At 43.0% G+C, this 17622-nt stretch overlaps 1 protein-coding gene across 1 annotated transcript in view; it reads left to right on the forward strand.

The window, feature by feature from the left end:
• The window catches only part of LOC125622983 (transmembrane protein 132D), a 396779-nt gene that overhangs the window by 245118 nt on the left and 134039 nt on the right, over window positions 1-17622 (forward strand). The window contains exon 4 of the mRNA XM_048821723.2: window positions 15305-15488. Within this exon, the coding sequence (XP_048677680.2) occupies window positions 15305-15488 (184 nt within the window). The remainder of the gene's footprint in view (window positions 1-15304; window positions 15489-17622) is intronic.

Consider the following 17622-nt stretch of genomic DNA (forward strand, 5'->3'; position numbering starts at 1 on the left):
TGCTTTAACCCTCCTGCTATGAGTCCCGCCCCTTCGGGAGTATTAAGAGTCCAAAATGAAAGGAAAATTGTGTTAATTCAAATCTGGGGTCATCCCAGAATTTGTCAGCAGGACCCCACCCTTTGACTCAGGGCTTGTCTTTGTGACCCGTCCCTTTTGTTAGTTTTGCTGGGTCCACTCATCCCATCCACTGGGAGGCTTGCTCAGGTGGGAAGCTGTCTTAGGCTCTTGCCTGGAACCAAGAATCCCTTGGTGAGGAAGAAGCAGAGCTCTGCTCCCCTTCCTGGTCAGCCCCAGACTGAGCTGGGCATCTCCCTTTTAAGGCCCCTCTCCATTCTCGACAATTACTGCAGGTGTAGCAGGGAAGGGGTGTCCACAGGCCCTAGCTAGGCCCCACACTGGCCAGGAAGGAGTTATCTGCCCCATCCCACACAGCGGCAGTGGGGGTCTGCGGTATCTGATGCAGCTTTGCTGAATCTAATCAGGTTTTAACGCTCCACATAAGTTTCCTTTCAGTAGCAGAAAGTCCCTGTGGCAGCAGCATGGGGTGAGCATGGCTGGCGCATGTTGTGCTCAGGCTATTCTGGACAAAGGCTCAGTGTTTTGTGCTCCAGCCCTGAGGGCTGTTCTTTCTTAAGCTAGGACTGTGCGGGTCCCCAGCAGTGCCTCAAACCAAGAGGTAAAAGGTTGCCACTCCCTCCTCATTCTCCTGCTGAGATCAGCTCAACTCAGCTAGAAGAGCGAATTATCTGTCACATCGATAAACTGGTCCTTGGCTGTCTCTCCACTGTATAAGTTGGAAACAAGCTTTTCTTAACCAATAAACATGCAGGTCTCATTGAGCAAACCCATTTACTGGAGCAAATCCTTGCTTTTGTTCCTGCCTTGAATCCCCTGTGTGCTTCCAATAGTCTTTCAACATAACGATGCACGATGAGCTGGGGTTCTACACTCTTGTCATCCTAACGGGATCCTCCTGCTGGACTGTAGGCCCACAGAGCAGCTGGTAGTGTTTAGTATCTTTATGCATCAGTGGTTCCAGATTTGGGGCTTTGAAATAGCTTCCTCTTCTTGGCAAGGGAAGATCCAGAGTGGGAAATGTACTCCATCACCTGGAATTGCTCAGGGGGCACTAACAACAGATGATGTGAGGTGCCAGTCTCTGGAACATCTGCATGAGCAAGACTGTATGAGATTGTTCAGCTTGCCTGACAGCTGGTGGACAGACATTAAAGTGGACCTTACCAGCTCAGAGTCCCCCATCTGGTGGCTGAGCTTGCTTGGTGCAAGTGCATAAATCATCTTGCTTTATCTTTCATGCTGCCCTTAGCTGGAGACTGTTTGACAGACTGCTCTGAAATTAATTTGTTGGCCTTAGTACAGATCCTAATGAATGCTTTCTCATGGCACAGAAACCACTGTCACAACTGGCACTAATTGATTTCTTTGTTGGTATTCCCAGTAGAACAGCCAAAGATTGCAGGGATATGGAAACTGAGCCAAGTACAGAGGGTATGTTGGGGGAGGAAGCGGGCATACTTTGCCTTGGGGCTGCTCTAAATTATGCTCGGTGCTGAACTCACTCCCAGTAGGCCCTGGGATTAGAGGGATGCAAAGATGGTGTAAAGCACCCTTTGTCAACTCTCCCTTTCCTAGCTGTCTAAGCAGGGCTCAGGTGCAGCTGAAGATTTAGCCCCATGTGGAAAAAAACAAAGTGCTGACAAACCTGGCAGCAGTTGAGATCCAGAAAGAATAACGCTGGTTGATTTAGTGGAATAACTGACAAATGAAAACATGAGTATTAGATGCCCTGGAACCTACACAATTTTCAGCACAGAAAGTACTGTGCTGAAAGTACTGTAGACTCTGTGATTTGATGTGACAGGGCCCAGGACTGTACTGCGGACCTGTATCCTCATCCTGTCTATAAGATTTCATCCTGGCAGTCAGCGTATCCCAAGGTGTTTACTGAGGAAAGAAAGGTCTGCTAGAGTCCTAAGAACCTATAGAATGGCTGGAGCAGGGGAAGAGAGAGAACAACAGTGGACATTGTGAATGTTGGGATCAAAGTGACCCACTGGCTAACTTGGTGCTTCTGATTCTCTTTAAAAATTTTGTGTTAACCCTTATTAGCTTTCGTACAATTTCTCCAGCTGTTAGCCACACCCAAATTTCTCTCCTTGTTTGTTGTGTCACCATTACGGTCTCTATTGTCCACAACATTTCTTGGTTTTAAAAAAAAAGAAAAAAAAATCTCAGTACCTGACACTGAAGAGTTACTTTGTTCAAGTTACTTTGGACATACAGTGCTCATCTCTGGATCTGCAAAGTAATGACCTGCATATTGCTCGTTGATTGCTGATTACAGGCTGTGTTCAGTGTCTCCACCCATCCCTTGCTCAAGCAGCGCTGCTATTGGCTGGGACTTTTGCTTGAGAAATGAACAAGGCCACACTGATGCACCACAGCCTAGGTATTGCACAATAGAATGGAAATGATGTCTGGCATCATCGCTGTCACTCGGTCAGGACAGCAGTTGTTCGTTTGGCCGTGAAAATGAACTGCCCTGGATCAGCAGTGTCAACGTTGGGGCCTGAAGAACAGCTATTTCCCCAAAATAATTAGTTCTTCTAAAAAAGTAGTCTATTATTTTATACTGTAACCTTCATTAAGAAAAAGACCTTCCTCGGCATCATAGGGTGCAGGTTGCTGGATATATTTTACCAGCTCATTCCTTGCCACTCCAGGGGCCTCAGGCATTGATTGGTTCACCTCAGTCCCTCCTATTCTCTGCCTGTGGCACACAACAATTTAGTCTCTTGAGGGCTGGAATACATTAGTGTAATACAGGGTATTGGACTCCATGCAGGGATAACTGGGTGAGGTTTAGTGGCCTGTGATGTGCAGGTCAGACGAGATGATCTGGCCTGAAACTCCCTGATTCTATGACCTTCCTGCTAATGGAGCATTCAAAACTGCCCCCAAAATGGCGTTCTACTTGCACTTTAAGTCATCTTAATAAAAACGAGCATACATGTTTGGTTTTCTCTGTGAAATGAGTTGAAAGGTCTCAGTACAGTTCCAAGAATAGCTTGAAAACCCCATCACACAATGGGGACCAATTGGCATCCTACTTTGGCAGTCTCAGGAGTGACACCAGCACTGAATGGGCAAGAGGATGAACCATCCTCTCATGCCTGCTATTGATCACTTCAGATCAGGGTTGAGATATGTTGAGGAAGGATTATGACAAAGCATACTGTACTCTAGGTCCAGGAGTATCTGATCTGTGGATAAATAGAGACCCTTAGTGCTCAGGGCTGGCTTTCCATAAAGCTCCATTTTCTTTCTTTCATAGATTCTAAGGCCAGAAGAGACCATGATGGTCATTTAGTCAGACCTCCTGTATAGCACGGGCCGTAGAACTTCCCCAAAATAATTCCTAGGGCAGATCTTTTAGAAAAATATCTCATCTGGATTTTAAAATGATCATTGATGAATCCTTGATAAAGGGTTCCACTGATTAATTATTCTTGACATAAAAAAAATGACACCTTATTTCTAGACTGAATTTGTCTAGCTTCAACTTCCAGACATTGGATCGTGTTATGCCTTTCTCTGCTAGATGGAAGAGCTCATTATTAAATATGTGTTCCCCATGTAGATACTTAGACTTTAATCAAGTCACCCCTTAACCTTCTCTTTGTTAGACTCAAGATGCTCAAGACTATTTAGCTTAGCAGGAATTCCTTAGCTTATAAGGAAGTGTTCTAATCCTTTAATCGTTCTCGTGGCTCTTCCTAAACCCTCTCCAAAATTCTTCTTGGATTATGAGCTCCCAAACTGGACACAGGATTCCAGCAGCAGTCTCACCAGTGCCAAATACAGAGGTACAATAACGTCTCTCCTGCTACTCAAGATTCCCGTTTATGCATTGCAGGATTGCAATAGCTCTTTTGGCCACAGCTTCACACTGGGAGCTCATGTTCAGCTGATGATCCACCAGGACCCCCAAATCTTTTTCAAAGTCACTGCTTCCAAGGAGAGTCCCCCATCCTACAAGTATGGCCTACTTCTTTGTTCCAGATTTATACATTTACATTGAGCCGTATTAAAATGCATATTAAAATGCATAAATATGCATAAATTCAGTCTAGAAATAAGGTGTCATTTTTTTTATGTCAAGAATGTCAGTTTACCAAGTGATCTAGATCACTCTGTATTAGTGACCTGTCCTCTTCATTATTTACCACTTCCCCAATTTTTGTGCGAGGTATACTGTCTCTGATGTGTGTGCCTCACATCTGAATATAAAATATATTATTGATGATATACGCCATACCCACAAATACGTGTGTGTGTGTGTGTGTGTGTGTGTATAGATGTATACGTACATAAGGGTGAGATCCTCAGCTGGTATAAATCAGCACAGCTCCATTAAAGTCAATGGAACTCTGCCAATTTACACCAGATCCGAATATATAATTTCCAAAGTCATTGTAGAATTTACTTAATTTCAGATGTTTATTTCTCAGCTGAGTCTTTAAGCCCGCTGCTGTTGGTGATGTGTGCTTTTTTTTCCACTAAGGTCTCCTTTCTTCATGAAAACACAGTGGATGTTAATGACATTGAAATAGATGGCTACATTTTAAACAACTCGGTTGTGCTAAAGCTCACCAATCCTTTGTAGTTAGCAAATGGAATTCTGCAACTGAACGAATGGAAAATAGAGGTGGCAGTTTTCCATTTAGAACTGGCGATCAGCCGCTATTGGTTTTGCTGCAGGCCAGACAGTCTTGAAAATAAGCTGGCAAATCGTGGTGAGAGCCCTATCATTTAATTTCCAGCTTTAAGTAAAACCTATTCAGCATTGCGGTCCCTGTCACATAGCTTTTTTAGCACTCCCCCAGATCCTTTATTTTCAACTTAAGAATCTATTTTTTGGTGAGGATGGCCACAGAGAATTTACAAAGCTCCCGCTCTCATCACACACCTTAATGATTTCTTTCCATTAACCTTGGGCACAGTGGTTTACAAGATCACTCCTCCTGCAACACAGCAGAGTGGAAGGCTCATGGACATCTAGATAACCCACCGCTACTTAGTTGCAGTCAGGTCTGGAATCCTCCTTCTAGTAAATGGGACTGGAGAGGTCTCCATGTTTGTGTCTGCATGTGTTGTGTGCGTGGGTGAGAGTGCATATGGCACTCCTCAGTGTGTGCGAATGCATGTGGAGCCTGTCCTGGGGGGCAGTTAATGGGAAGGAACCTTTCACAGAGTTCTCCTCTGGGGTAGTGCTCCCCATCTGTTCTGTTGGGGGCAGAGGTTGCCACCTAGTAACTCCACAGATCCCAGAAAAACAATGAGAGGCTGGGGTATCCACATAAAGTCCCAGTGATTCCATGCTGGCTCTGGGTCTCTGCCTTTCTTTCCCTTGGAGCTGCGCTATCAGGGATGCTGCAGCCAGTAAGAGCCACGGGGACCCCTGTAAAGAAGGTGCCTGACTATAAAGGGAATGCCTGAGGTTTAATTACAGTTCTGCCCTTAGCTTCTCAGGGCTGGTGGGAAATGATGCACAGTCCCCTGATCCTGCCTTCGCCTATCATCTCCTTCCCTGCCCCATCCACTCCCTCCATGCAACCTGTGGAGAATGCCTCCCGCCCCTATCTAGAATCCAGAGGAAGTGGAGGTGATCTGTTTCCCACATGGGAGACTGAGTCCCTCCTTACATGCAGACTGTGCAACTGGGTCCATTACCAGGCTATCCAAGTATTTCCAAAAGAGCACACAAAGGATCCCAAAGATCACCCTCCTTTGGAAAGCAGTAGCAGACGCTTCAAGCCACTTGGATCTATTTTTCAATAGAGTGCTTCTCAAAAAGGAGGAAAAACTCAGTTTGGATGGTCTCTTATATTTCTGTTTGAAATTATTGCTTTACAAATTGACAGGAAAACAGATATGGGAAGGGTCTTGTCGATAAATATTTCATCCCACCAATGCACACACCTTCCTGAAAACAGAGAGCTTCTCTTTCTCTTTTTTATTTCTAGAGTCAGCAGGAAAAGTCTGTATGTTTGGATAAGGGAAAAATCGTGGGGGGGGGGGGGGTTTAGATTAAAATAATGTTATATTTTTGCCATTTTCTTCACTTCACAGAAATAGATGTTGAATAATTCACAGCAGAGGAGGTTCTTCCACAGAGGACAGTAATCTCTCATTTATTGGCTACACTCTGGCAGACTGCAGAAGAGCTCCTAATTCTGAAATATATCATGGCCTTGGGTCTTGTGAAATGTAGCTCGGCTCCCATATATAATTTCATTTGCTCAGGAGCCAGTCTGGATGCTAATAAGCAAGGTATAAAGAGGAATGTGTTATGGATCTCACCTTGGAAGTGTGGAATGGGCTATGTGTTAACTTATTGGATTTTCCATTCTGGATTTAAGACTGTAATTCGTTATATTGGATTCCAAAGTAAAATGGCCAAGGTAGGCATCAAAGCGAGTGAGTGATGTTGGAGTCATGGAGCATCAGGTAACACAATGCTGCGTGTGTTATGAGAATGCAGAAATAGTAACGCATCCTGGAAAAATATTACACCACACAGAGACTGAGCCTAAAGACTGATATGCCTTAGACCGCTGTTTCTCAGCCTTTTCAGGTTGACGACCCCTTATTCAAAGTCACTTTTTTTTTTAATTCCCCTTATTTTTATTGTAAATGTAAGAATAAAAATTATCAATGATAGCAGTGATAAACCTAGATAATTCGTCTCTGTGCGTGTGTCTCAAGAGGTTGACTGAGAGTACCTCATCTTAAACAGTAGGAGTGTGCAGAGAGTGGGAAAGCGAGATTTTCTTTGCTTTAGATGGTAGAAACACTATCAGTGCCTTCTGAGAAACACTATGTTAGACGCTGTTGGATGTGGGGGGGGGGTGCTATAAAGGCCAATACAAAGGCTAATATATACAGTGCAGGCATTTCCTTCTGCAAAGAAACCCATCTGAAGCACTGGAAGTCAGTGACTGGTTGGATATCTCGTGCTTCTGCATAGAGATAGCAGAACTAGCCAGTCTGGAAAGGGTAATGTATCAATGCAATAATAAGTTAGGTCCCAAAAATACTATGTGCTCTTTGTGGGTTGACACCTGCAACCACAAGCAGCCCATAGACTTCAGTAGCACCCCCTCAAACCTGCCATGTGGAGACCACTGAGGGGTCATGGTCTTAGCATCACAGTCCAGCAGTCCTTATTCAAGCAAAATTCCTATTGAATTCAATAAGACTTTTCTTGTGTAATGGGGTCCAGATGAGTTCCACCATATGGTTAGCTGTCTTGGAGGTAAATGACTAATTAATGAGACAGTTTGAATTTGGTGGTCCAATCCACAAATATCTATGCACATGAGTAAATTTACTCACAGGACTACTTCAGGTATTGATGTGAATATGTATGTTTAGGATCAGGGCCAAAGTTTGTGATTCATTAGTTATGTGCCTGACTGTGCAGCCATTTACTGTCAAGCGCAGACTAATTGCGATGAATTATCCTGCAGTACACTGGGATTGCTCTCAGTAGTAAATGTTTGCAGGTTGGACCCTGTATTTTCTGCTTGCATGCAGGAACCTTGGGCCTCTTTCCACACTGTTAATACAGTGTTATGCCGGCACAATTCAGCTCTTTTCCATGCAATTACTTTCATTTAGATGAACACAGAAGTGAATCAAGCCCCTTGAGCCATCTACTCTCAAAATCATGGAGAAAGGGAGGCAAGATGAAAAGACACAGAAAGAGAAAACTATTTTTGGGGGAAGACTATTACACCAATGACAGGTTTCTACCTGGGTTTCTACTTGTATTTAATTTTAGGAATGCTGTTGCAGAGGTGTCTGGTGTTTCAAAATATAATCTAAACGGGAGAGGGAGCAGATAATTCCAGAATGGAGATCAGTGATGGAAGCTGTCTAAAGGTATTTTGAGATAAGATCTGAGGGAGAAATGGGAAATTTGGCTGGTAACATATTATATTATTCAGCCAAATAGTAAGTGTCTTCATGTTTCAGAGACTTAGTGATGTACAATCCACACAATACCTCTGTTTTTAAGAAATTGTCATACCAAAGAAGCAGCTGTGACTTTATTTAGGAATGTTGATAATGGGGAAGGACAATATTGTGATTGAAGCATTGGGACTCAGGATATCTGGGTTCAATTCCTTGTCCTGCCATAGGCTTCCTGTGGGACTTGGGCAAGTCCCTTAGGATTTGAGCCAGCAAAGCACTTATGTGTTAATTTCACTGGTGCCTTTATCTCTCTCTATTTCAATTCTCCATATGTAAAATGAGGATTGTACCTTCTTTCTCCTATTCTTTGTCTGTCTTATCTGCTTAAATTACAAGCTCATTAGGGCAAGGCTGGGCTCTTACTATGTCTATATCTGCACTGCAGCTGGAAGCATGCTTCCCAGCTCAGGTAGACAGACGCACTAGCTCTGCTTGGCCTAGCACACTAAAATCAGCAGTGTAGCCAGAGATAGCAGAGGCTAGCCACCTAAGTACATACCCGGGGGGTCCAGGCATGCTTGGACTCAGGTGGTCAGCCCAAGCTGTGCTATCTCTGGCAACACAGCTATTTTTAGTCAAGCTAGCCTGTTTGTCTACCCGAGCTGGGAAACATAGTGCCACCCACAGTGTAGACATATCCTCTATGTACATACAGCGCCTAGCACAATGGAGCCTCAGTCTCAGTTGGGCCCTTCAGAGGCTGCTCCGAGATAAATAACAATGGCCATATGATGAGGCAGAGTGGCCCCACAATGGAAACAGAGAGGTTAAGGAAGCTGACAGGGTCCTCACAGGCAACAAAAGTTAGGGAAAGTTTGTGGGCCCAGTTGGCCCCGCCCCACTGCATCTTCAGTGTCAAGCATGGAGAGAGCAGATAACAGGAGAGGGCCTAGCCCAGTTCAGGGCCAAGCAGGAGGGAAGATGGTGCTCTGCGTCTCTTGGCGGGAGAGAAGCCTGGCCTCAGCACTCAGACGGAACTCTCTAACCAGCCAGACCAATCCTCCTGGGAGGGATGACCCAGATCCCCAGGAAGGGAATCAACAGAAGCACAGACTGTTTTGGAAACAAGCCAAAATAGAAGGGTAGGTCCCCACTGAGGGTTTGGGGGATGACCCGGGTTTTGAATGGTGTTTGTTTTTGTTCCTGATTCCCTTTGATCCTTAAACAGCCTGAAAGAGGTAGGACTGAAGGGTGTTTAGGTAAGAAGCCCAAATCACCACTATGCTGGACCTCACTGGGATAGAGACGCACCAGCGGAGACCCACAGCTGGGTGAGATGTGCCCAGAAGGGACACAAGGGGGTGCCACCCTGACAACCCCATCACAAATCCTGTATGGCTGTATATATGGATTGCTTTCCTCTGATTCTCTCTGTTCCGCTGTATTGTATATTAGACAAGACATATTTAATGCTTTAAAACAATAAAAGTGAAGGGAGCGAGGATGGACGGGTGGAGACACAGTCTGAGAAAGCACCTGCCGTGTTTTATCGGACTTTCAGTTCCCAGTAAAAACACATTCTTACCCCTGCAGCTTTTCCGCCATTGCTTCTTGATTGGGCTACTTCAAAAGTGCTTGATGTTTACTGAGTGTCATGCTGAATAATGTATTGGATTATTATTAGATTGGTTGCAATGAATTACGTGTTGATATATCATTTCCTTTGCATAATGTGGCAAATAACGACAGGATTTATTATGTCGAGAGAAGTTCGGAGCGTTGACAGGGCTCTCTCAACTGAAATGCCAACTCGATGGGGAGTTTGTGCTTTATATTTAATGTTAAATTCAAGCTGTTGCACATTCTTTGTTCCCTTTTGAAGGGAAAAAAAAATCAAATGACTGCCCAACTAACACCACCCGGAGAGACCTCTACAGCTGGAAAATTGTGTTGCATAATTCATTTAAAAATAGCGCAGAGTTAATCAAAAAATTATTCAGCAAATATTATTCAACCAGCTCTGCTGAATCATGCCTTATCGAGATGGGTCTAATCTTTTTAAGCACCACCATTTCATGATTAGCAGGCTCATTCTTTTGCAATTTTTCTTGCCGGTTGGCTCATGTCGTAGGCTGATTCCTAAAGAAAAATGACCGTTCAGCCCACCCATTGCTGCATATTTAATGCTAAAATGACACTGGATAAAATTAAGTTTTAATTTATTACTGGATGTCCCACGTTATATATCAGTGGTGAATGATGGTCTTTTGCTTGATGAACTGGACTAGGATTCAGGGAATACTGGTTTTTGGACTTCCTGTGACACCTGGGGAAAGTCTTAATCTTCCTGGACCTCAATTACTCATGTGTAATGGAAATAATAGTCTCTTGCTTCTGCTGTCTATTTAGATTGTCCCCTTTTTGGAGCAGAGGCTGACTCTGGGGTCCCTGTCTGGGTTGAGACCTTTGGGGCTACCTTGAGACAGCTGGTAATAATTTTGATTGGTTTCATTTTAATATTCTAACCTTATCAAAGGAGCCAGGGGGTTGACTGCACTGCTGGTTGTTTAGGAGACCACGCACGTTATAGGGTCAACTGTATTGAAAAAAGCTCTTAGCTTTAACTCTGTCTCCTGGTCCATTGCATTTATGTATGCTGCGTACTCTCTGGGGGTTCAACACCACAGCTGAGCTCAGACTACATTACCCCATCTAATTATAAATGTAGAAGGTTGGTTGGTTGAAGTCAACATCAGAGCTGCTAATTCTTGAGATTTCATCACAGTCTTGCAATATCTTTAAGTCCCAGCTGCTAAAATCAAGAGAATGCATGAGAATCACAGCTTTCATTTAACCAGACAAACTAGGTAAGTGTCTATCCCTTATGGTTGCAAAGAAAAGCTTGACTGTGTAAAGTGAGTGCTCTCAAAAGGCTCAGAAACCAGAAAGCAAATAAAAAGACCCCCACATTTTTTAATTTGGCAATCCTGTGGTTTACAAAATCTCCTCATTCTGGGGGGGCCTAACATCATATTTGAACCCTTGAGGATGGCAACATAGCCCCAAGGAAGTCACCAGCCCCAGAGATATCAAGCATTTGAAGCTTTTGTATTATTACTGAAAAGTTTTTCCCCCTGTTTCTGTGCTGTACTGCTGAGATCACATCTTGCTTGAAGCAGACATGACTGTGTGCGTCTTATGTGTGTTCCTGACTGGGTAGTTTTAGGCTTGGTCTGAGCATGGATCATAGAACCCTTCATACTTTTCTGTACATTTTTTGTATTAATGTTGAGATCCTTACTGATCGCTAAAAAACTTCTTGACCTGTCAATTAAAGGAGTAAGGGAAAGAGCCTTTCATTGCTAACTAGGTCTGATTGAAACTGTTTTTCAATGGAAAATTGGGTTTTTGACTAAATTGTAGTTTTTTGTGAACGGTTAAAACTCTCAAGGGGAGACCATGGTGATGTAAAGTCCAACCAAGGAGCCCAGCCTACAGGAGAAACAGGAATATGAAGAATCCCAAACTACAACTCCCAGGAGATACTGTGGCAACATTCCTAACAGAAATGTTTTGATTTGGAGACAAAATATTTAAGTATTCAAATTTTTCAGTGGAAATATGAATATTCAGTGGGGAGAAAAAAACATTTTTTGGCCAGCTGTAGGGCTGACAGTGTGTCCCATTTCCACAGGCATTGCTGTGTTGTCGTTCTTATTCTTTGACAATTGAGAATATCACAGAGGGTATGAAAATCATTTCATTTTACTTTGGCCTGCAGTAGTATTTAAGGGAAAATGTGCAAAGAAGATGCTTCCTAGCGAACGGGCCTTTCCTCTTGTTGTTGTTTTTTATTGAATATTTGTATTGTGCCAACACCTGAATGCCTCAACCCAGTTGGATTCCACTGGGGTAGGTGCTATAAATGAGTATGATAAATGAGCCCTTACCTCAAAGATCTTACAGTCTAAAAGAGGGAAAAACCTCCAGTCCACAAAATGTGCAAAATCTTAATATCCTTATTCATCTTTTTTTACCTAGTCTTTGTTCAGGTTTAACTCCCATTGACTGCAGGGAGAGTTTTGCCTGTTGGGTAAAAATTGAGGCCCGATTTAACAAAGTACAAAATCACAAGCCTAACTGTTAGCACTTGATCCATTGATGTCAGTGGGATTAAAGCTAGGCAGGTGGTTAAGGACCCTGCCAGGTAAGCGTCTGAGTTAAGGAGGAGAGCGATGGCATAGAGGCAGGAAGGGGGAAGTAAGTGTACAGAAGGTGAAGAGAATATTTTTTAAAAGGAGTCAAAAAGGTGTGGGGGGGGGGTGTGTGTGAGGGAGAGAATGGAAAACTCCTCTGTTCTTCCTCTCTAGCCTCTCCCACTTTTCTGTTATCCTATCCTCCAATTCCCTTCTCTTCTCCTTCATCTTCCCCTCTCTTCTTCTGCCTTTCACTTCTCCCTCTTGCCTTCTAATCCCCTCCATATCTTGAAAAGTTTTCATTCTTTCTTTTTGTTAATCCTCTCCTTGCAACTGCCATGCCATCTCCTCTGCAACACAAACCTCCCCAGTAGCGCATTATATCCGTGACTGACAGGAGACGCTGCCTGTGACAGCACCAATTCTATAGAGCCAGGGACGAGTAGCAGTGGCTACCGGTGCAGGAAAAGATTAAAGAAAGAGAGCTCAGAGCCAGGATGCTTCTGTACAATGATTACATTTGTTTCTTTAACAGAAGTAGAGTTGGCATGTGTTGTACAAAGCAAGATAAGTATCATGCATTTATGGGTAGTGCACGGCCTGCTCCTGTTTATACAGTAAGGCTAACTGAGTTTCAATTGCAGCCGCTGCATAAAGCAGTTTTCTGGTCCCACTAAGGTCAGGGTGGGATATGGTTGCATTCAGTATTCGTTTGCAAACTGCACTCTCGTGGGTTTGACATAAAGTGATGAGCAATTGAATAAAATGTAAAATTATTCAGCGACATTAATTCTGCAAGTGTGGAGTGGATGCAAATGCTCCTTTTTTAAAAGTCTCTGTGTGGCAGCGATGACTCAATACATCCATTAGAGTCCAGACTTTCAGCGGTCTGCCGATTAAAATCTCCAAGCAGTGGCTTTAGACAAGGAATTGAACAGCGCTGAAATGATAAAAGCCCTGGGCATTTTGGGAACAGTCCTGAATTGGGGCTCTTGTCACAACTGGTTCTGATCAAAGAGATGACTAGTTTTAACTCTCTTCCTACAGCAACCAGGGAAGATTGCGAGGTTTAAAAGGTTTCAGAGGAGCAGCCGTGTTAGTCTGTATCTGCAAAAAGAAAAGGAGGACGTGTGGCACCTTAGAGACTAACAAATTTATTTGAGCATAAGCTTTCGTGAGCTACAGCTTACTTCATTAAAAGTTTTCCCATCAGCTGCTTGCTGTTTTCTCTCTCTTCCAGTTGTGCCCTCTGAGACAGGGTTGCTTGAGCAGCTTGTGATCCGTCTGTAATTGTGACATTCTTTTCTTCCTTTCAAGCTGTCGGGTCTCATTCCTGCATTGAAATGGATTCAACCTTCACCATTCACCGCTACACACCTGCGTTACAGATCACTAAATGGCCTTCAGTGGCTGAGGGGTAAAATCACTGTCAGCTTCAATATCCCTCAAAATGTTGCAGTGCTAGGGAACTTCACTGTACATCCTGAGGTTTTTGGGGCCCCTTTATAAAAGCAAAAAGAAAAGGAGGACTTGTGGCACCTTCGCGACTAACAAATTTATTTGAGCATAAGCTTTCATGAGCTACAGCTCACTTCATCGGATGCATGCAGTGGAAAATACAGTGGGGAGATTTTATATACACAGGGAACATGAAACAATGGATGTTACCATACACACTCTAACAAGAGTGATCAGGTAAGGTGAGCTATTACCAGCGGGGGTGGGCGGAAAAAAACAAAAAACCTTTTGTAGTGATGATCAAGGTGGGCCATTTCCAGCAGTTGACAAGAACATGTCAACTGCTGGTAATGGCCCACCTTGATTATCACTACAAAAGGTTCCCCCCCGCCCCACTCCCAGCTCTCCTGTTGGTAATAGCTCACCTTAAGTGATCACTCTCCTTACAGTGTGTATGGTAACACCCACTGTTTCATGTTCTCTGTGTATATAAAATCTCCCCACTGTATTTTCCACTGCATGCATCCGATGAAGTGAGCTGTAGCTCATGAAAGCTTACGCTCAAATACATTTGTTAGTCTCTAAGGTGCCACAAGTACTCCTTTTCTTTTTGCGGATACAGACTAACACGGCTGCTACTTTGAAACCTGTCTTTAGGAAAGCAAGTGGTCCATAGATCTCATCTCAGCAAGACGTGCAGTAAAATCTTTACCAAGCTGTTTCCTATGCAGTAGCTGATTTTATCACAAGGTTTACAGGCTCTAACCCTCTGAGCCCCTGATCAGTTCCCCACTTTAAATCTCTCCTGTACAGCCTCCATTTTCCCTTTTGGTTGTGATTCATTTGCTCTCTAATGGATTTTGTAACACGGTGTACAAAAGATACACCATAAAAATAAACAGCACTGTAATGGTGATATATCAGACACTCTAATGCAGATGATCCAGGGATATCACAGATAAAACATTGTAGTTCTCTGCTACCTTTTACCCAAAGATCCCAGAATGCTTTGCCAACATCAACCCAGCCTTGTAACACCCTGAGGAAGTAAAGCTGTAAGCACTATTGTCCCCATTTTACAGATGGAGGAAACTGAATCACAGAGGGGTTTGCCCAGGGTGTCACAGTAAGGCAGGGGCAGAGCCAGAAATAGCCTCCAGTTTCCTCCATCCTTCCCTTTTTAAAGGACAGAAACTGCTTCGAAGGAAGGATCTACAACAGTCTCACATCTCAGTGGCCAACTGCCTCCAGGTTATTCCTTTTGCATGTTGCTTTTAACAAGGGGGAAATATAATCTGATGGTTGGAACACAGAGCTTTGGAGTCAGGCATTCCTGGATCTGCCACTAACTCACCCTATGACTTTAACCTCAACGCTTAACCTCTCTCTGCCTCCATTTCCCTATCTATAAAGCACAGATAGTACTGAGCTACCAATTTTGCAGGGGTGGTGCAAGGCCTAGAGAATGTATGTAAAGTGCACTAAAATCCTGGGATAATACATGGAAATAGTTAATTGATTTCTAATTCCTACGTCCCATAAATCCTCTCTTAGGAAGAGCAATAATCCAATGATTTATTAGTATAGATGCAATTATATTGCTGGTTTGTCACTCACCTGAATTAAGGCATCTCTCTTTTTTCCAGGGCTGGCAGTCCTTCCTCAGAGATCATGCAGATTGATTTTGAATTTGAAGACCTAAGTGATCTACCTGGGACCCAGCTGATCACGTGGCAGGTTGAATATCCTGGGGATACGACATCTGATCTAGGAGTCTCCAAGATCTATGTAAACCAGAAGGATCTTGTAGGAGTCCTTCCTTTGGCCATGGTAAGGAAATGCCCATTACTTGCGAGGTCTGAATGTTGCTTACAACTATGGCAGCAGAAGTACATACATTCTGTGGAAAAGGGTAGGGAAAAGCTCCACTACAATGATGAGGTTTTTCTTAAGACTTGAGTCCAATGTTCTTACCTTGTTGCTAGCTGATCAGAGAAAACCAATTACAATTTTCATTCAAGAGTACTAATAACTACAAAGTTAGATAATTTATTTCCCTAAAGTATTAAGAATATAATTAATGTTGATATTACAGTACAAATTGAGTTAGTCAAATCAAACTGTTAACAGTAATACAATTGAAAATTGGATAACTACAAAACACATAACTGAAGACCAATTGGTCAAGTTATTGCATGAATACAATAGTAATCAAATCACAAAGTTAATATAACACAAATGATTAAATTACTTATTAAATCTTGCAATCTCTGTGGGGTTTACATAGCAGCTTTAACTTTCCCTTGTGGAAAGAATAGGCTAAGGTGCAATTTTTTATGTAGCCCATGTGATTCTTAGAGATCTATGATAAGATTTGCTTCAAACATAGGTTAATCCATTCCTAATGGTAGCTTCTACTATGCATATATACACACACTTGCTATGACTATTAATGGACACCCCCTCCCCCAAAAAAGACTGGGATAGGTCTTTCCTGGTACGCATCCCCACATAAGTGTTCACATGTCCTGTTAAAGAGACAAAAAGAATAAAAGTTACTTCGAAAAAGCTGGTCTTGGATGCTTCAGATTCAGTCAGGAACTGCCATTTGGGAAACCAGGCAATGTCTTGTGGTTCAGGAACTATCACACAAGTAGGCGTTCTCCTTGTAGGGTGTGTTTTCTTAGTCACAAGTTTGTCTCCTTCCCAGATAAGTAACATTAGAGACTAACAGGAGGGGATTATTCTACCCAGATGATCTCAACCCCTTGTGTTTAGGTGAACAGCTAAGACTCTTCAGTGGCTCCTTGTCTGTTGGGGCCTGTTGTCTTCTGGGTCATAACCTGTGACCCGTTGTCCTTTGAGTTACAAAATACACATGTAATTCCTTACCCATTCACACGTCTCCGGCTCACGTTTCCTCAAGATGGACCAGGCTTCATAAATAAAATAAGAAGCACGTGTGGAACTGTCACCACATTTGGGATACTGGGTGAAAGGTTATTTCACTCTCTCAAGGCTCAGAGTCAAGCTGCTTCATTAACTTATTAAAAATATAACCAAGTAAAGTCTATCTTCTGTGTCTACATGAGTATGTACCTAGATATTCTACACGAGTATCTCAGTAAAACAGCTTCTGACCTCCAAAGCTCTGTCTCATTTATTGCTGAGCGTGTGCATAAAGGCTGCCATAGTAGCCTGCATAGGGTTTAATCCTGCTCCCTTTGAATAGAGTTTTGCTATTAACCTCAAGGAGAGCAGGGATTGAGTGGATGGTCATGGCATCCCCAGTATTCTACCCTTACACCTTCTGTGGCACACAAAGGTGTCCACAGGCACCAAATTCAGCAAGGTACTTATGGACCTGCCTACCTTTAAGCACACGTATACTCCCATAATGTCACCATTTAAATTTAAGCCCAGGCTCTTCCTGAAGTGGAAGCTTTTATTTCTTTCAAACTGTGGTTCTGATTTATGTGAGGGGCAACCAGTCACAATGTGTCACTTTCTAAAGAACTGTGAAGTACGTGGAGAATGAAAAACACGATGTAAAACCAAATATCTATTTTCCATCAACCCACTCACAAGGATAACTCCATAATCACTATTCAGAGAAGATGAGATCAAGGTAAAAGAACTGTTTTTTGACGCATCTAAGAAGACACTTGGATGCTCCAGATTCACACTGGAAACAATGTATTCTGTGGTTCCTCCCTCCCTTAAATTATCTTACCGTCAGGGATGAAGTATAATCATCTAAGATTTGATTGCCCAGTGTCTGCTCCTAGACCATCAATTAGAAAATATTGACACATGTTATTATTTAGCACTGAAAGAAAAATAAAAATCAATCATGAAGTGTTTAAAAATAAAAGGAACCTGGATTGTTGCCTAGTGACAGCCAGTTAATTATTATGCCATTAGTGAAGGTTGAGGGTGTTATTGTGCACGTCAGAACTACACA

This window comes from Caretta caretta, chromosome 15 (genome assembly GCF_965140235.1).
Source record: "Caretta caretta isolate rCarCar2 chromosome 15, rCarCar1.hap1, whole genome shotgun sequence".
NCBI classification, from domain to species: domain Eukaryota; kingdom Metazoa; phylum Chordata; order Testudines; family Cheloniidae; genus Caretta; species Caretta caretta.